The 21227-nt window shown below is 38.2% G+C and overlaps 1 protein-coding gene and 1 long non-coding RNA gene across 4 annotated transcripts in view; one reads left to right on the forward strand and one right to left on the reverse strand.

Moving 5' to 3' along the window:
• LOC125892137 (metabotropic glutamate receptor 7-like) overlaps positions 1-15828 on the forward strand; it is a 100568-nt gene extending 84740 nt beyond the window's left edge. Inside the window, exons 9-10 of one of the 2 annotated variants that reach the window (XM_049581926.1) lie at positions 8579-8831; positions 14795-15828. In XM_049581926.1, coding sequence (XP_049437883.1) covers positions 8579-8831; positions 14795-14931 — 390 coding nt within the window. In that variant the 3' untranslated portion in view covers positions 14932-15828. Of the gene's footprint in view, positions 1-8578; positions 8832-14695 lie in introns of both variants that reach the window. The other variant, XM_049581927.1, reaches the window with a different exon arrangement.
• Positions 1-21227, reverse strand: part of LOC125892143 (uncharacterized) — a 37801-nt gene that overhangs the window by 14333 nt on the left and 2241 nt on the right. The window contains exons 3-5 of one of the 2 annotated variants that reach the window (XR_007449710.1): positions 16880-16982; positions 16498-16552; positions 16109-16182 (exon numbers count right to left, since the gene is read on the reverse strand). This is a non-coding gene — a long non-coding RNA (uncharacterized LOC125892143). Of the gene's footprint in view, positions 1-16108; positions 16183-16497; positions 16602-16879; positions 16983-21227 lie in introns of both variants that reach the window. The other variant, XR_007449711.1, reaches the window with a different exon arrangement.

Genomic DNA, 21227 nt, shown 5'->3' on the forward strand with positions numbered 1-21227 from the left:
TCTTCATAAAAACGTTGTAGTATAGTATGACATACAAATCTTCATAAAAACGTCACAGTATAGTATGACATAAAAATCTTCATAAAAACGTCATAGTATATAGTTTGACATAAAGATCTTCATAAAAACGTTGTAGTATAGTATGACATACAAATCTTCATAAAAATGTCAAAGTATAGTATGACATAAAGATCTTCATAAAAACGTCATAGTATATAGTTTGACATAAAGATCTTCATAAAAACGTTGTAGTATAGTATGACATAAAAATCTTCATAAAAATGTCAAAGTATAGTATGACATAAAGATCTTCATAAAAACGTTGTAGTATAGTATGACATACAAATCTTCATAAAAATGTCAAAGTATAGTATGACATAAAGATCTTCATAAAAACGTTGTAGTATAGTATGACATACAAATCTTCATAAAAACGTCAAAGTATAGTATGACATAAAGATCTTCATAAAAAAGTCAAAGTATAGTATGACATAAAGATCTTCATAAAAACGTTGTAGTATAGTATGACATACAAATCTTCATAAAAACGTCACAGTATAGTATGACATAAAAATCTTCATAAAAACGTCATAGTATATAGTTTGACATAAAGATCTTCATAAAACGTTGTAGTATAGTATGACATACAAATCTTCATAAAAGCGTCAAAGTATAGTATGACATAAAAATCTTCATAAAAATGTCAAAGTATAGTATGACATAAAGATCTTCATAAAACGTTGTAGTATAGTATGACATACAAATCTTCATAAAAGCGTCAAAGTATAGTATGACATAAAGATCTTCATAAAAAGTCAAAGTATAGTATGACATAAAGATCTTCATAAAAGCGTTGTAGTATAGTATGACATACAAATCTTCATAAAAACGTCACAGTATAGTATGACATAAAAATCTTCATAAAAACGTCATAGTATATAGTTTGACATAAAGATCTTCATAAAAACGTTGTAGTATAGTATGACATACAAATCTTCATAAAAACGTCAAAGTATAGTATGACATAAAAATCTTCATAAAAATGTCAAAGTATAGTATGACATAAAAATCTTCATAAAAACGTTGTAGTATAGTATGACATACAAATCTTCATAAAAACGTCAAAGTATAGTATGACATAAAAATCTTCATAAAAACGTCAAAGTATAGTATGACATAAAGATCTTCATAAAACAGTTGTAGTATAGTATGACATACAAATCTTCATAAAAACGTCACAGTATAGTATGACATAAAAATCTTCATAAAAACGTCATAGTATATAGTTTGACATAAAGTTCTTCATAAAATCGTTGTAGTATAGTATGACATACAAATCTTCATAAAAACGTCAAAGTATAGTATGACATAAAAATCTTCATAAAAATGTCAAAGTATAGTATGACATAAAGATCTTCATAAAAACGTTGTAGTATAGTATGACATACAAATCTTCATAAAAACGTCAAAGTATAGTATGACATACAAATCTTCATAAAAACATCAAAGTATAGTATGACATACAAATCTTCATAAAAACGTCAAAGTATAGTATGACATAAAAATCTTCATAAAAACGTCAAAGTATAGTATGACATAAAGATCTTCATAAAAACGTTGTAGTATAGTATGACATACAAATCTTCATAAAAACGTCAAAGTATAGTATGACATAAAGATCTTCATAAAAAGTCAAAGTATAGTATGACATAAAGATCTTCATAAAACGTTGTAGTATAGTATGACATACAAATCTTCATAAAAACGTCACAGTATAGTCTGACATAAAGCTCTTCATAAAACAGTCATTTTATAGTATGACATAAAGATCTTCATAAAAACGTTGTAGTATAGTATGACATACAAATCTTCATAAAAATGTCAAAGTATAGTATGACATAAAGATCTTCATAAAAACGTCATAGTATATAGTTTGACATAAAGATCTTCATAAAAACGTTGTAGTATAGTATGACATAAAAATCTTCATAAAAATGTCAAAGTATAGTATGACATAAAGATCTTCATAAAAACGTTGTAGTATAGTATGACATACAAATCTTCATAAAAATGTCAAAGTATAGTATGACATAAAGATCTTCATAAAAACGTTGTAGTATAGTATGACATACAAATCTTCATAAAAACGTCAAAGTATAGTATGACATAAAGATCTTCATAAAAAAGTCAAAGTATAGTATGACATAAAGATCTTCATAAAAACGTTGTAGTATAGTATGACATACAAATCTTCATAAAAACATCACAGTATAGTATGACATAAAAATCTTCATAAAAACGTCATAGTATATAGTTTGACATAAAGATCTTCATAAAAACGTTGTAGTATAGTATGACATACAAATCTTCATAAAACGCGTCAAAGTATAGTATGACATAAAAATCTTCATAAAAACGTCAAAGTATAGTATGACATAAAGATCTTCATAAAAACGTTGTAGTATAGTATGACATACAAATCTTCATAAAAACGTCAAAGTATAGTATGACATACAAATCTTCATAAAAACGTCAAAGTATAGTATGACATAAAAATCTTCATAAAACGTCACAGTATAGTATGACATAAAGATCTTCATAAAAAAGTCAAAGTATAGTATGACATAAAGATCTTCATAAAAACGTTGTAGTATAGTATGACATACAAATCTTCATAAAAACGTCACAGTGTAGTATGACATAAAAATCTTCATAAAAACGTCATAGTATATAGTTTGACATAAAGATCTTCATAAAAACGTTGTAGTATAGTATGACATACAAATCTTCATAAAAACGTCAAAGTATAGTATGACATAAAAATCTTCATAAAAATGTCAAAGTATAGTATGACATAAAGATCTTCATAAAAACGTTGTAGTATAGTATGACATACAAATCTTCATAAAAACGTCAAAGTATAGTATGACATACAAATCTTCATAAAAACGTCAAAGTATAGTATGACATACAAATCTTCATAAAAACGTCAAAGTATAGTATGACATAAAAATCTTCATAAAAACGTCAAAGTATAGTATGACATAAAGATCTTCATAAAAATGTCAAAGTATAGTATGACATAAAGATCTTCATAAAAACGTTGTAGTATAGTATGACATACAAATCTTCATAAAAACGTCACAGTATAGTATGACATAAAAATCTTCATAAAAACGTCATAGTATAGTATGACATAAAAATCTTCATAAAAACGTTGTAGTATAGTATGACATACAAATCTTCATAAAAACGTCAAAGTATAGTATGACATAAAAATCTTCATAAAAACGTCAAAGTATAGTATGACATATAAATCTTCATAAAAATGTCAAAGTATAGTATAACATAAAAATCTTCATAAAAACGTCGTAGTATAGTATGACATAAAAATCTTCTCTTTTGGATGAAGGCATTCAAAATTCAGCTGTTAAGGTGTCCTAGTCAAAGGAATTCATTAGAGACAGTTGTTCAGAAGACAGGCTCTCTGCTTTCAAGACATAGGCTTAAACTCAACTCAACCTATCAACATCATCATTTTAGGATGTTTTCAATATTGACTTGTCCTGAGGGGGACATGAATACCAGTATTAAATTCCATAGCAGTCCAGGTAGTACATGGAAATATACAGAGAAAAATCACACACTTCATTTGGACAAAGGCATTCAAAATTCACTGAGCATTAACTGGTATTGACCGCACATCAGAATCTCTAATCATACCTCTAACACTGTGAGCTATTGAAGTAGACGGCTATTCTGTCTTTCCTCTGAGTGTTGTAGCTTAAAACACATTCGGCTGTTAGGCTGAACACTCAAGACGACAAGGCAGTTTATTTTCTTTCTAGCTACATCTGCCCAGAAAACAAGTACAAATGGAGTCTTTTGTCTTTTGTAGTATAGTATGACATGAAAGTCTTCATCAAAAAAGTTATAGTACAGTAGACATGATATAAAAATCTTAAAAAGTCATAGTATAGTATGACATGAAAATCTTAATAAAAAAAAGTCATAGTAGGGGCGCTGGTGGCTTAGTGGTAGAGCAGGCGCCCCATGTACAAGGTTGTTGCCGCAGCGGCCCAGGTTCAACTCCAGCCTGTGGCCCTTTGCTGCATGTCATTCCCTCTCTCTCTCTCCCTTTCACGCTTGTCTGTCCTATCAATTAAAGGCCAAAATGCCCCCAAAAAAATGTCTTAAAAAAAAAAAAAGGTCATAGTATAGTATGACATGAAAATTAATAAAATAAGTCGGTAAAGTGTGACATGAAAATCTTCATTAAAAAAAGTCATAGTATAGTATGACATGAAAATCTTCATGAAAAAAAGTCAGTATAGTATGACATAAAAATCTTAATAAAATAAGTCAGTAAAGTATGACATGAAAATCTTCATATAAAGACATAATATAGTGTGGCATAAAAACATTTATAACAATATCACAATATAGTATAACATAAAAATGTAAAAAAAAAAAAAAGTAATAGTGTCATATGCCATTTAATTTTTTTTTTATTTTTTATTTATTTATTTTTTAAAGGTCTGAGTATAGTATGCCATATAAACAACACATATTGAAACCTAGCTACAAATTGAATGTAACAAATGAAAATTTGGCATTCAAGACTTTTTCCATCTTTTAAGGGCTGGAGTATTAGACGAGGTTAAAAACCAAACTGCAGGAAATAGCAACACTTCTTCATGTGCATGGACAAAGACTAATTGCCAATGCAATATACACAAAAATATTATGCCAGAATTAATAAATGCCATAAATCTTATAATGATATTAACCATTACACTGTAGAATTTAAGTAAACACTGGCAAGCCACTTGTCTGGCTTAAAAAAAAAAAGAATTTATGCAAAATAAAATAGCAGGTAATTTGACTCAGCTGCGTGAAATTATCATATCAGCCCTATCCAACCACATCATTTTACAAAACATGCCACACACAAACTGCATCTGTTGCCGAGTGATGTGGGAAACCCTCTGTGGGCTGTGGCACGCCTCTCCACTGAGAACATGAAATCTTCTACTTTGTCCTTTATAGGTGGGAGAAAATATATTCCTACTCTTGGAAAATAAACCATAACAATGTCAACACACCTCCCAATTATTGTAGCGCTGCTATAATTTGAAATAAATGAGTAAAAAGCAAGACACAACAATAGATCCACCTGCTCTTGTTAAATTAGGATATTTTTAAGCAGTTAAGAGGGGCATCGCTGAGTTCAAATACAAGTTTTCTTCTCACTAAGGAACCCTTTCTTTGCACCTTATCTTCATTATCGCATGTCATGAAGATGGTGCCATGCCATTGTTCTGACGGATCATAATTCAAGAGCTCCAATAGTCAGAAAAGATAAATCTAATAAGCTTTTACTGGTAGTGCTAGTGTAGATTTTTGTCCAATCAGAACTGATTTCCAAGGCTCTGATTAGAGCAACAAACATATCACCATACAGGCTAATGTAAACAATGTATGACAACAAATCATGTGAAGGAAACATCAGTAGCAACTTCCTCACATTGTTTTTACTATTAATGACCTGCTCTGACACATGCAGAGTGGCTTATATGTGTCACAACCTCTTATCTTTCTCTCGAAGCCCAGAAATGGGGACCTCCCGCGCTGAGTCAAAATGAGGGGAACACCGGCGTCCACGCAGAGAGCACTGTCTCCAATATGGGATTGGGCTTTGCTGCACAAAGCCAGACAGAGTTATTCATGACATGAGCCCGGCTAGAAAGTAGGCCACCCAAAACAACAAGAGACATCCAGGTAGTTGAGAGGAGACTGCAAATCCCCTGGATCCATTATTGAAGGCATTCTCCGACAGGGCAGAGAGCATCCTAATTGTCACTTACTGAATCAAGTCTTTATCGCTGTGTGCATTTATAGTACTCAACCATACCCAACTAAATTGCCTTAGCTGTAAGTATATCCCTGGTGGGTATAATTATGAGGATTACCCTGAGCAGCTTTTTCTCTAAATGGAAGACATGTCGCTTGTTGTGGCTGGATGTTGGCATTCAGCTTGTCAATGGGATGTAAAATTCAAAAGCGACCATTTGATTCCTGATGAGGACGTTAATAAATCATTACCGCGGCTATAAATAGAGAGTTGCCAAGCAGTTGTGAAAATGACTTCATGTATTTATTTATGTTAAAGCAACAGGAATTAATTATGGATGTTCTGTGACGAGCTAAACATTCGAGTGGTGGGTGAGAGGGGCTACGAATTTGGGTCAAGCTCATCGAGAGGCACAATGAAAAACCCCGTCTCTGTGATTAGAGGCAGTAAGAAAAAGGATTTGGATTGGTGTGTTCATGTGTGTGCGTTTGTGTATATGTGTAGCTGTATTAGAGGGAGTGAAAGCCTACATATCTACCCGTTTTTGTGTGTGTGTGTGTGTGTGTGTGTGTGTGTGTTTGCCTGTGTGCGATGAGTATGAGTAAGCACCTAATACTCATTGTGCGCCTGCTCTCGAATCAACTCTCCTGCATGGTCAATAAATCAGTTCTGATAGGGTCAGCATTGCAGCGTCTAAGGTATCAGAATCTCATTAAAAGCTTATTCCAGCCGTGTTTAGTTTCTTGCACCAAACTCTGTAGTGTTGCTATGGATACCAGACAGGTTACCAACAACCAAACATGGAAACGCAGCACAGGGCGGAGATTATCTGGCGATTATATTTGACGCCACGTGTACTCTTCACAACACTTTGATCGGTTGCCCCGCTATCTAATCACAAACGCTGCAAACTCACAGCTCAGAAAGCGCAACATTCCCGTCCTCCCCCAGCCTGGAGTAACACAGAACAGAGTGCACCAAGAGCATTGTGATATTCATACAGTTATTAATGCATGGTGCGCCAGCCAGATCACTGCCTCTGATGCTGCTGCACACAGAAACAGGAGGGGATGGAGAGAGAGGGAGGCAGTTGAGTGTATTGGCATGTTGATGATATCAGGCGCCTACCTGAATGATTGGTGGAGATTGGAAGACAAAGACATGACTGGCATGTAAATGAGTCGATCTGGTATGAAAGAAATTACCATTAGTCGTGCTATTTGCCAAGAAAAACTGTATGCAAATGGTGACATTTCTTTCTCTCACTGAATCAGTGAGCGTTTCGCTGCTCTGCAGATACACTGGTGGCTAATGTGTTTACAATTGTATCCTCTCCCCATTCACATCACCAGTAGCTGGCAGCATATAAGTGACATCTGATGCTTTCAAGTGCAGTAGATTAGTGAGGCGGCTTTGGTGATCTGCTCTTGAAACAATAATGCCCCCTCTCAAAGTGATTCTTTCTCCTCCAAGACCCTTAAATAAAACAAGAGGATCTTGCGTGTCTGCTGAATTACTGCCTTCACTACCTCTTAGTGAAATCACCTCCCTTTTTTAATGAAGTTACTATAGAAAATTCATGTTAACCTAAATCGTAGAGTGATCCGGGTTACATAAGCTTGTAATTACCACACTGTGGTAGGCACAATGTGAAAGGAGTTATGTAACCTCTAAAAGGAATGTTATGGTGAAAGCATTTAAGTGAGCATACCTGTGCAGGGCTCACATGAATGGAGGTCTTGTGAATGATCTTGCCACTTAAAGCAGTGAGTGCCTTTCACAGGCTGCACACCACTGTGTGCAGAGCTGCAGGAAAACAAATGTAGACCCGCTGTATACTGCAGTGTTCTTAGTTCATGCTCTACTCTAAGAGGAATTTAAATTAAAATGCGCCCGGCTTCAGGAATGGTTAGTGGAGGAAGAGGCAGCTCAGCGGCAGTAGATTGGTCTGATGAATGCTTGAGTGGTGAGATAAAAGCTGATATGAGAGGAAAGGAAAGGTGAGTGCAACATGTCATTGACAGTGTAGTGTATCAATCTAGTCACGGGTTCAGGTGGACGGACTGGTAGAAAGGAGGCCATGTGAGGACATTTTGATAAAGTCATGGTGACGCTTCTGCTATTGTCATTAATACGCTTGAACCGTCTTCGACTTGACTGAGTAGCTGCAGGTCAGGCTTTAATAAATGCTGCTGGATTGTTACCGCACGCATGACTGCTCCTTTCCCCACAGCTACACATAGCAAATATCCACACCACCTACAGATCTGATAATAATGTTAGATTATAGGAAAAAAGGATGTTGTCATTGAATAGAATAATCAGTTATTATCGGGAGGTTCTGTAATATTATTAGTCAAACAAACACATCCTCCTTTTGTCAGGAGATTTCTTTACACTCCAGGATTGAAAAAAAGGACAACGGCCAATGAACTTTTTTCGTTGGATGCTCATATTCTGTTATCAGGCGATGGTTATTATTAGGTTTTGCCTCATCACTGTGCTCAACAGTGTGACTGTTCTGTAATTGGCCACAGATGTTAAGCCATCCTAGCTGTCTTGTCTCTCATTTTTCTTGATAAGGGTTTATAATGCTACTCCTGACTTATTTGTCTGCCTCATAGGGCTGCCAAATCACATAGAAAGAAATTGCCTTTTTATATTAAATTTTGCTATGCAAATCTGAATTAAATTCACCCTTTACCTGTGTGTGTGTCCTTCCAGCTGTACATTCAGACAACCACCCTGACCATCTCCATGAACCTCAGTGCCTCAGTAGCACTGGGCATGCTCTACATGCCCAAGGTGTACATCATTATCTTCCACCCTGAGCTGAACGTACAGAAGAGGAAGCGTAGCTTCAAGGCTGTGGTCACAGCTGCCACAATGTCATCACGTCTGTCCCAGAAGCCCAACGAGAGGCCCAATGGAGAGGCCAAGACTGAGCTGTGTGAGAACCCCGCTGCTGACCCCATGAGTAAGTAGCCCAGTGAGAGAATCATAAAGCTCAGAGCCACACATATGCGCACCAAGAACCAAGCTCATTTAAGTTTTCATTAGACATCATGTCATGTGTAATCACAATGTTACTTACTGCTTTAAAGCTCAAAAGGCAAACGTTAGACCTTTGTTAAACACAATATGCAGCACTCTCTCCTTGGAATCACATTTGTATTTACTAATCTACTTTCTTAATTACGTTGTTGTGGCAACGCAATAGCTGCATATCCAGAGACGATGTTTCATTCAGGTAACAAATCACTACATCAATGTACCACATAAGACTAAGACAGAGGAAGATGGCAGTAGGGCTGGGCGATAAAAAATAACAATAATTGTCCTGATATAATTTTTCTTGATAAAGATATAATAATGTTTGATAAATCCTACTCTATTGATTCAAACCACACATACGTCTGTAGAAGGGGATGGTAATGCACCTTGAACACCGGTTACCACCCACTATTAACCAGAAGAAGGAGAAGTCATAGTAGTAGTACGAGAAGAAGGCTGGTCACTAATTTGTATGTTAACATCCAACAGGCTCATAAAGTTATTTTAGTATGATTGTTTTTACTACAGATAACAGCACAGCATTACCACACAATTGAATTTGCCACATTATGCTAGCTACAGTAGCTGTAAGGTCAACTCATCTAAGGCTAATGGTTAAGTTAGCTCGTAAACGTGACTGACTAACCGTCTTGTTTCCTTAGAATGATGTGACACAACGTGACTAAAGGTAAAGTGAGTGAAACTTACATAAATTTTCTCGTCCATAACATGATTTCTGCCTCATTCAAGTCAGATAGGCTGTAACTGACCCCACATTACTTCACGACATCATCAAAGCTCGTCTGCTGTTACTGTTTTGATTGAGAAACGAGAGAAATTACAGACTGTGGGTGTAAAAATTGTTCAGAAAATACTGACCACAGTTGAGAATTTTGTTTTATCTGTTGTTTTTTTAATCTGTTTTTTAAAAAAAAAATTGTGAGCCCAGAAGTTCAACATGCTGCTGACCAGAATTAAGATTTTTGTCTAGTTAGTGTTTTTGATATTATTTTGATTGTAACGAGTATGAATCTACCTCAGATAATACTGTCATGATCTGTCCATAAATCAGTTTAAACCACAATTAACAACATTTCCTTATTGTGTTAATTGACAACAGAATTTGCTCGGAATTACGTTTCCCTCAAAACGTATTAGTGGTTTTAAATTAGTTTTCTATAAGCATAATTTCAAGGAGACAGGGCTGCAACATAAATGCTTTCTGTGTTTGCTCACACTTGCTTAAATTTCTCACTGTTAATTCTGCAATGATCGAGCCAACTTATGCACAAGAGTTTGTCGAAATAGCCACGATAACATCAGTTAAAGAGCATCACACACACGGATTTCACATCAAGTATTTCTCTATTGGCGCAGTCCATCCATTTAGTCTACAGCAAGTTAATAAGGCTTATATAGAGATCAGAGTATTAAAGAGACCACAGAGAGCCAGGAGTTGAGATCTACATACACTACATCTCTGCTGTGGAGATTTCAATTGGTTTAAAATCTTATATTCCCGAGAAGGGCGAATGAGATGTCTTTCTATTCTTTCTCATATTTCCTTTCTTGTACTAGAAAGTCCCATTCCAGCAATTTAATTGGGTGGGTAAAAAGTATGTTTAACGTCCTACAGAATGGACCCAGTTATCTCGGGTTCCTGACAAATGGTTAGACCTTTAGCTCAAGTGCACGGCACAGAGCATGAAAGAAGATGGGGGGACTCGCTCTGTTAAGAGATTTGAAGAAGGAGGGCTTTGTCACCAGGAAGGGAAGGAGATAATCTGTCTCTGTGGCTGTGTGTTACTCATACCACCCTTCAACTGAAACAGTAAGCATGATCCTTTTAGCAAAGATAATACTGGGTATTAGTACATGAGTGTAGAAGCCTACGTACTTCCATAGTTAGGTGATATGGTGTTTGTTTTGGGTGAGAAACACCAACACTCAAAAGGATTTTAGAGAAGAAAAAAAAACTGCAAAACATGGAATTTAGACCAATGTTGCCATGGAGGCTCTTTGCTCTTCTCTAGTTGTCAGGATGAAGACAGAGATGATTGACAGCTCATGCAAATCACACATCACAGTCTCCAAAGGCCTCTTCTCCTGCAACGCTTCTAATCACACAGAGCGATCATGGCACCCACAGGTGCACCAGCCCCTCAACCCCTCTTTGAATTATGCCTATGAGATGACAGATTTTCCTGGGAATTTCTCCAAACAGCCAACAGTTGTCACACTCATCTGTCAGGAGCCGAATAAGCTTGTGTACGTGTGTGTGTCTGCTTACAACTGTGAGTTGTGCATCTGTGCGTGCAGTTTTCAATGTGTGTATCTGTGTGTGACTGGATGTGTGAGTTGCACACATATAAATCAGAGAGCTGATGCAAGTATATCAGGGGATGGGGAACATATCCTTGCCAGTCACACATGTGGCTCAATGAGCAAATTCACTCTGCATTGAGGGTGAAACCTTAACATCTGTCGCAGCAGCACATCAAAAGTCCCCAAGCAGGGCATGCGGTCTCTGCAAGGCCCTCCCAAAAGTGCACCGTGTCATCTGCTCCGTGTGTCTCTCACCTTCTGTCTCTCCTATACGAATGTCTTCTCGCCTCATCTCCCCTCCTAGCACACTCTCTCCTCCTCTTGCCCCTTCTTTTTTAGCAGCAGAAGAAGTGACATTTATTAATGGCGGATTTATGTGCATGACCGCCCCGAAACCTGAACTGTGCCTCGACCATCCCTGGAGACTGTCCGTCAATTCCTGTAACCATCAGAGCGCCAAATACCTCCCTTTCAGGGCCCATCAGCTCTGTATGAGATCACTCTGAGTGATTTATAGGATTAAGAGCATTAGCAGTTCTGCAGATTTACATTGGTAGTTCTGATACGGTGTTAATATCATCATGATGATGACTCTTAAAAGACCTTGCAAATCAGAGATACTTCATGCTTCACTGTTCTGTATCATTTTTTTTTTTCTGACATAGATCAACCAAAACAGGCATGTGTGGATGACTAATGCTTTTCAGATCAATTTCATGAACAATGACGATGTTTACATGCACAAAATATTCAGTTATTTGCCCTTATTTCAAAAAAGATGCTGGACCTTAGGAAGAAATGTCTTCTTAAAACCCACTTCCAGAAACCCCTCACAAAGATTCTAATATAACCAATGTTTTCTGATTTAGGATTTGTTCCTAGGTAAGAACAGAAGATATGCACACTCAAAAGCACTTACACGCACATTTTGAGCTGACATATTTGTGCAAAATAATTAGTTATTAGATTTTCCCTAATGCTACAGTTGTATAACATCATAGGATTTACATTACAGTGATATTTTTATAATTTTGTTTTAGAATTATTTTGATTATTGTACATTTACAAAAAGCATTAAACATTCAGTAACTCTTTATTCACATCAGATATGTTAATGGAAACCATGCCATCTAATAATTAGTGATTGATCACAATAGAAAATATCACAGGCGGGTCGGGTTAGGACACAAAGTGACAAAGCGGCGCTCCTAGTTATTAATAAATTACAGAACATTGCGTGAAATTGTCCACCCTCACCTTATCTCCCCCTCTCGGTCTCTCTTTAAACACACACACGCACTCCTCGGAAAGGGCCGAAGCACTCGTCTCTGTCCTCAGTCCTGACAGCTGTGCTACTGTATTGCACACAGTTTGCAATTTGCAGGTCAAGTGGTTGATTAACATGTACTTTTAGCATCTCGTACATCTTTGTGTGATTTTATAGCCACTCCTGATGCTACTAAATATGACAGCTCACTTTCTGCAGAAGCACCTCTACTTAAAAACAGAGGGTTTTTTAATTGTTTTTTTTAAATGTTTAGAGTCGGGTGCTCCACCATCTTTGGATTTTCTGTAGGGCATACTTAATTCTCTCAACTAATTCTTCTTCTTCAGTTTCCATTTGTGCACACAGCCCTGCAGTCTTGTGCTCTTTGATTGGGATTTGCGGGGCCTTTACCTATGCTAATTAGGATCAACTAGCTTTCAACTTACGAGGACAATTGGATTCATCAATATAAGAACACAGGTTCGAACAGTTCTGTGGTTTGAGAACACGTCGTGAATCTGATGTAGGCTTTTCTTACAAAATTTCTCAAGAACAAATTTAAGAAAAAACCTACGATTATTTGTGAATGAGGCCCAATATTCCTACTGAGCTGTTTACATGGCTCATGAAAAAGAATATTCCACAGATATTCCTGTTTACATGCAGCCGTGCATACGTTGATTAATGTGCCTTAACATGTCGTTTATCATGTCAAAATATGGAAAAGTAGAACAGCTGGAGCGGCTTGTGCCATTTAGCTTCTTTGCATCAAAATAGGATTTAACAAAATTTTCCACCAGAAAACAAATGTTGGGCGTGCACCTCAACCTCAGCCTTGACAAGTGTTGTGTACAACGTATCCATGACAACACACAGAGCCTACTTTAAACTGACAAGACGCCATGTGTCGCAAACTACGGTAAAAACCCCTATTGAGACGCATATTCCGAATGCACTATATACACATCCAAATAATGCTCCCAAACCCAGAATAGTACCGACATATTCCACATGTCTTAATCAGAAAACGGCTCATTCAGACGAATGCTTAATTCGGAATATATAAACTAAATATGCTGTTTGTATGATCCGCATCAAATTCAGAATATTGTCATATTCAGAAAAATAGGGGAGTATTTCTGTGCATGTAAACATAGTCAATGAATACTACAGGAAAAACTGAACCTAAAAATTCTGCAGAACAAAATGTAAGCAAAGTAATGGGATGAGATGTATAATCAGCCGTCGATAATAAATATTAAGATGTTAGCACAGGAGGATGTCTCAATCCCTGACAAGTACACACACACACACACACACACACACACACAGCATCTAGCAAAAAATAAATAAAAAAAAAAAAGACTGTTTATGGTTAACAGCAAAAATCTGTTGTACAGTTACTAATGTTTTATTCATTATACTTTCTGGCCAAGACTACAAAATGCAGCTGTAAAGAAATGGTGCGACTTTAATTGCATAGCCCATGGGAGCTGGTTGCCATGGCAACATTAAAGCAGTGGAATGAGAATTTATAGCAATGTCTGTGATTAAGAAAATGTGCGTCGACCTTCCTCGCCGCACAGAAAGGACAGCGCACCTGCAGATACACACAGCCATGTACTTGATGTTAGTCCACCGGCTACATTCACATTTTCCTCAAGCACCACCACATCGACGCCTACCCTACGATCAGGCTTAATCCAAAGACTGACCTTAACTCCTACCTCTAAACACCCTCTTACAGAAGTCATGACGAGCCAGAAATGCCTTCACTCTGCAGGTTGGAAACTCAAATTGGTTCTCATAACGATAGATACGCAGGAGGACGACAAACACACACACAGCACCTAGGCACTCAGCCACATTCTGATATGTTTCCATGGCAATCCAGGCTGGGATCACATTGCATGCCCTAGCATTTGTTCGGTGCTCACTTGTGTGGTGTTTGTGTTTTTTCATCACTAGTTAACATCTGAAAATAGAAACTAAGGCTGCACACGGGGGCATTGTGAGTTGAAATGATACACTAGGCCAGAAAATATTGCAACTGATTGCACACAGCTGGTGATAAGGATGCACAGCACAGTAGGAAGAGCCGTTGATGTTTAGTTGCTTCTTCAAGATGTCTTTTTTTTTGTTTTGTTTTTGCAGCGCTCAAAGTAAATCTGAATCTTTTTTTACTCTGTTCTCAGGTCAAGCAACCAAGAAAACATATGTGAGTTACAACAACCTCAGGATCTGATCTGCTTGAAAATGAATGCTGTTTGTCCTTTTATCTGTGATTTGAAAAGGGAAGGGAGCTCTAGAGGAACAGAGAAAGACAGACAGAGACAGGAGAGCGAGCGCAGGCATCCCAGCACCACCTGCAGTACCTATGCACTCCAGGACTGTGGATAGCAACCAACCTTCATCCAGACATGATACATGAGTCCTGACAGAGACTAGCACAGCTGTAGGCCAGTGTGGCTGGGTCGGCCTCACTAACCAAACTCTAGGTTTTAAACTTGTGTTGTGGCCCCCTTCTCTCTGACAGAGAACAACTTGCCTGCTAAAAGGGGTCACACTGTGAACGAGGACAAACCGCTTAAAAAAAAAAAAAAAAGAGAGAAAAGTAAAAGGACAGTGGATCTGCTTTCAAGATGTTTTCTTTTGAAATGTCATTAAAGCCATATTCTCTTGGGGTTCCCATTATCTGATTTTCTGTTTTGTATTGTTTCAGTGATTTTCTTCTGTGCCTCTTTTTCTTGCAGTTGATTTAATTACCTTGAACAGCAAGCTCTGCCACATACAGTACTTTGTTTTACTGAAATCAACGCAAATCGGTCCCAGATGATTATTATGTTAGAGTGATGGGCATTGTAAGTATATTTTTTTTGTAAATATTTGAGAGTATTTTCATGTTTGGAGTACAAAAATAGATATCCAGTCTTTGTTCAATTGGATTTGGATGGTAATGAAAAAGCACCACAAAGTGTTCACTTTGCATGTGCCAATGTATGTCTGTTCTATTTGATGTAAACAAAAAAAAAAAAAAAAAGAGAAATAAATTCTGAAAATGACGATACGCTTCAGCATCCTTCTGCCGTTTGTTTTCTTTACCAGGACTGAACTTCATTAAATGACAGAATATGGCTTTAATCTGTTGTTGGATTGACCCCCTCCTGTATCTGCAAGCATGTTTGTTTTATATAGTTTCGTACTGGGTATATTATGCCTAATTATGGTGTGGGAAACATTAATATCAGAGCAATCATGCAAGTATGTTGTGATGTCTGTCAAATTATGAACATGTAATAAAATCATTTTGTTATCTTTTATACAATTAAACCAGACAGCATATCATAGTTATTTCTGTGTGTGTGTGAGTGAGTGAGTGAGTGTTTGTGTTTCGTAGCACAAGAGAGTAAGTTTAAACTGCTATATGAATACAATTAATCACTGTGTTGTTTATGGCGTTCTGTAAACCGATGAAAATGTCATGTGCTCGTTTACCGTCTCACCCCATGACAGGGCACATTAGCGAGCTCGCTGAGCAGTGCTGTCATGCAAAGGAGATGAGACCCTGCGAGAGGAGAGGATGTCCACTCGCTGACTCCTTTACTCACCCCTTGCTCTTTTCTGTCACATCGGTTGTTCCTCTCTCTCGCTGCTGCTCCTTCCAAGTCTCGCCACCGATCCCCTACATGAATAATATAACATGTCAGATCAATTTGTCCTGCTGATGGCCAAGCCTTTACGAGCTAACCGCTCTTTATTCCAGTGCCTGCCTGCAAGCATAATGTTACTATTTTCAATATTGATTATTATATAAAAACATGAATAGGCCACGCATGAGAGACTTGTGTTTCTTCACCCGGTAAGCATCTCCCTCCAGGCTGTTACATGGGCAAATGATATATGACCAAGAGATGCTGATTCCTCTTTTCTGTCTGTGTTTGTGTGCGAGCAACAGAGAGATGGTGGGAAAGAGAGAGCGAGAGCACAAGATCCTTACCCACACAGGTTTTCTGTTGTTTCTCTTTCCATTTGTCTGGCATCTCTCTCAGCTCCTGTGGGACCAGATGGTCTTTACTTCTCATACGCACAGTCTGTCATTTTCTGTTGCACACAGCCAAGAAAAATCCCACTTATGCCCAATTAAGACTAGCCTCTCCCCCACCAAATTAATTGCCTGTGTCAGTGTCTGTGTACAAGTAATCAGTAGGGGCTGAACAGCGTTTAGATTTGCAGCTCAGCAAAAAAAGACAAGAAATAGTAAACAGCTCAAGCAGGAGCATTTTAGATCTTTATATAAAGCAAAAAAACTTTAAGAGACAGGATCTTTGATATGCAGAAAAATCTAAAACATGGCACTTTCAGGAATGTTTTTTACTTACTTAAAATAGTGTGAGGTATGGTTTACTCCAGCTCCAAACACTCGAGGCTCCTACGTAAGGGCCCACCTGCTCAGTATGCACCTGTTCTGTAGGCAGCAGTTTCCTGGGAAAACATCAAAGGGAGAAAACTAATCATGGTGGACTGAGAGCAAGGCACACACTCCACCAGGAGGACTTAAATCTCCCAAACTCTAAGGACTGTCAATTGCAGATTATTATGAGTGGAACATTTGAAGTTGAACAAAAGATTTTATGGACTCTTAAAAGTGTACACAGGCTCGCCAAGAGCTGTGATTCTTAAAAGCTTTCTAGTTATAAAGTTGTCAAAAGTGTGAATTACTGAGGAATTACAAGTATGCGCGACCCAATTTGGATGACAAGGTGACACCGCTGCTACACAAAATGTACATTTCAGCATGCACCTCGTGCGACATGTAGAAGTCCCAGTGCCAAATGCTCCAGCTTTCTTCTATCTTGAGTTTTTATGTCACTTTGGTCGAGCTCCGCCTTTGAAGAAAGCCTTCCTTATCTTGTCAGAACTCCTGATGCGCTCTTTCACAGACAATTTACTGATGCAGAGTCTAGATTAGCTCTGTTTCATGGCTCCTGGGCCCTGGGCTCTCCTATCTCTCCATAAATGTCCAATTATCCAACTCCAGCCAGAGTGAAACCTTATCTGCTTCCCGTCAGTGACCAACTGAGGCCTGATATAACGTGGGTTGGAAAAAAAGACTCTTCTTATTTTTCCTTCTGCCACATCTTGTACTCAAAACCTTCTCATGATGCTTTTTTGCTCACTAGTTTTTTTTCTTCCTCTGTGTCTGCAGAAATCAGGCCAGTTGCTGTTACCAGCACATAGTGACACTACGATTTTATAATTAGTGGTACAGTAAGATAGCCATTGGTTAGACATGAATCATAACATCCACATCTCCTCATAGGCACTAATTACCATCTAAAAGAAGATCATGAGTGCATTTTATGAACTGGCTCCGCAGCTGAGATTCTGTTTGCTTTTCTGCGAGCGATATGAGAAAAAGATACAGTGCCTGTTTTTTTAACGTGTATATATATTAGTGTGGGGTCACTGGGCGCCATTTCTTATCTGTGGGTCCTCAGACCAGGCTTTACTTAGGCTGCACACTGTGTGTGTGCACGCGTGAGTGTTTGCCACAGCGTTATTGCATTTTTAATCAGCGGAAGAGACCAGGCATCATTCTCATCACATTAGTGTCTCCTGGTATTTATTCCTCTCTCCCTCCCTTGCTCTCACCACTTTTACTCCTGGGGGGAGCTGGGTGGGTGGAGAGAATACATTTGAAATTTGCTCATTTGACAGTCGTTAGAGATATGGATTCTGACAGTGCACAATTAGCTCAGTCACCTCCTTTATCTTCACTCATCTTTGGCTGGGGGATTTAGTACGTGTTGCCTCGACTGTAATAACCGTTATACCTCTCTCACCGTCTCCCTCTCTGTCTTCCCCTCCCATCTCTTCGATATCCAAACTTCTAATTCCATCTTTTCCCCAGTTAATGATCATTTGAAAATTACATATCTGACTGCATAGATTTTAATTGACTGCTGTGTTATTAAAACGGCTGACTGAGACGAATGCTCTTCAGAATTCGCAGCTGAGTAGGTGCACTAATCTGCTGCTTTCCCCCAATTTCCCCTGTCAGAAAAATGCATTCATGGAGAACAGAAGTACCGAGTGCCGGCATACATCTCGTGAATATGTTGCATATTTGTTATGCCTTAGCTGCATGAAAGATGCAACTCACTTTAAGAAGATTGTATGAAATAAAGTAGTATATTTTTAGCATTGAATCGCAGCTCAGGTTCACAGCACAAACAAAAGCCAACAGCATTTAAAGCACGACAGATCATCTGTGGCTTAAACAGGAGTTGACAGAGATAAGTGCTGGCTGGCTGTGAAATTTAACTAGAAAGCTAAGCCCTTGATTTCAAGGAGCATGGCGTAAACAATGCATTTCCACATCCCACACAGATCACTGTTATTTCAAAGAAAAGTAAACGCCTAAAGAGAGAACAAAATACTGAAATGGAAATGAATAGTTGAGAAAGAGTGATAGAAATCCACATCAAACAAAGATGAAATGAAATTGAAAACCCGAAAGGTACAGAGAAAAAAAAAAAAATCACATACCACACTTGTTCGCTTGTTTGGGAGTAGATTAGTAGAAACAGCTGTCTGATGTTACGCTTTTATTTAGTCATTCTTCTTAAAACTGATCCTAATTCAGGCACATAAATCCTCCACATCAAGCCACCTTTAGAAGCTTAAAAGCTACAAGTTTTGCTTTGGGCATTGTGCAGGAAGTGTACAGTCAAATGATTATAAATCAATTCAAAGTGTGAATTATAGTCTTACCACGCAAACTACATCGCTGAATATTGTGTGTCTCATTTTTCAGTTGGCGGTGGAGTGTGGAGCACTCTCCATTTGATTAAACTCTACCCAAAGGCTGCATCAATTATGTATCTTCACAATGGAGTTAATGGACTGCAATAACAGTTGAAGATGACTTGACTAAATTTCCACATGACATGGCAAGAAAAATCTCACTTCAGTAATGTAACCCTCCTGAACAGCTTGTCTGAAATGATAAAAGATCGGGCCTGCTTCTAGCTTATTAAATAAAATCGCATTTTCTTGTGTTAATTTCCCTGTTAATCGGTAAAACATTATGCCCCCCGACAGATCTGTTTCCTCTGGGAGAGTGTAAAATGTAGCACGCATGTCGGCATGTCTGCATGTCTGCAACACACACTCATCTGCCACAGTGTTATGTTTCTAAATTTACCTGTGTGTGTGTGTGTGTGTGTGTGTGTGTGTGTGTGTGCGCATTGAATGCATACGTGTGTGAATGTCTCAGCTCAGCTTGCAATCCATCTACCTTGTGATCCAGCTACTCTAATTCTGGTCCCTGGGGATTCGGTCCCATGAGTGGACCCTCGCAGAGAACAGAAGGGGCCCGCCAAGCCCTGACTACACAGTCACTGACCCATCTGGCCAGCAGGCCAGCAGGGAGCACGCAGGGATGCAGAGACCAAAGCTCTGCACAAACATCCTGTGCTAACATGAGACTGGCAGATCACACAATGCCAGTAAAAGGTAGAAATGGTGTACGACGACCACACACTGAGCAAGCCTCATGTTTTATTTTCGAATGTTGTGTGTTGTCTGAACTGCATATAATAACAGAGGGCAAAGAGTTTACAGCTAAACACACACCACCGAGAGGAAAATGCAGTATAGTGCATAAAGTGACAGCGAAAACCTGCTGCTGCGTTGTGTATAATTTAGAGCAAAAACAACATGTTGCTTCAGCTGTGATCTTTGCACATCTTACAGAGGTTGGTTCAACATGACATTATGGAGTAGAGGTGGGGTTTAACCTGACCTCAGCCCTGCTGTTTCTCCTCCACGCTCAAATGCACAGCCATGTAAACGTTTCTAATAACCTCTCACATGCCGAGCGCCTGCCGCTGCCTTCGGCCCCTGCAGCAAGCTTAAAATGCTGCTCACACCATTAACGCCAGTGCAAGCAGCCAGTACAAGGCAGCATCTGTCATGTTTCCCCCCTCGTCGCTTCTAGAACCCTCCCAACTTCTTTAGCTTTGTCATGCCTCTGAAAATCCACCGCATCCACGCAAGCGGGCGCCTTCCGTGACTGAAGACGAGGATTTCCATCCCAGCTCTGGAATGGATCCAATTTATGAGATAAGGAGCAAAATGCAATTAGTCTACACTTTCTAAATCTGTGACTGAATTATGGAGTCTCACAGTTGTTATAACTTATCTCACTTTCTAATTACGAGTGTGACTTAAGAGAGAGCCGACACATTTTATTATCAGGGGGAATTAACTGAGGATCACTTCTTTGCTGATGCACTGTTTAATAAATAGCAGCCATCAGAGATACACTCATTGATTCGCATGTGGCGTTATGGTAACTCTTAAGGTAATGAATTTAAATAAACTCAAGTATCTTATAATAGGATCTTGTTGCCTATACACGCAGTATCTGATAAACGATAATTGCAGTTTTGTATTTTGTTTACCACAGCTTAAGGCTACTTGTTATTTGTCTACAAAAGATATTATGATCTCATGCAAAGGTTATCAATCAGTGCCTTTGCCATGGTGTAATGCTACTGCCATCTACTGATACTGCAGCGATCTCTTTCTTTCTCTGTTTTTCTCCCTGCCCCACTGAGCCTTGTATTATCACTACCCTGTCTCAGAATATAAGATCTGCACAACTAGTGCCGACAGATCACAAAATGTACTTCTGAATAGACTTCCTGTTCAGCGCTCAGG

This window comes from Epinephelus fuscoguttatus, linkage group LG7, assembly GCF_011397635.1.
Source record: "Epinephelus fuscoguttatus linkage group LG7, E.fuscoguttatus.final_Chr_v1".
NCBI lineage: Eukaryota > Metazoa > Chordata > Actinopteri > Perciformes > Serranidae > Epinephelus > Epinephelus fuscoguttatus.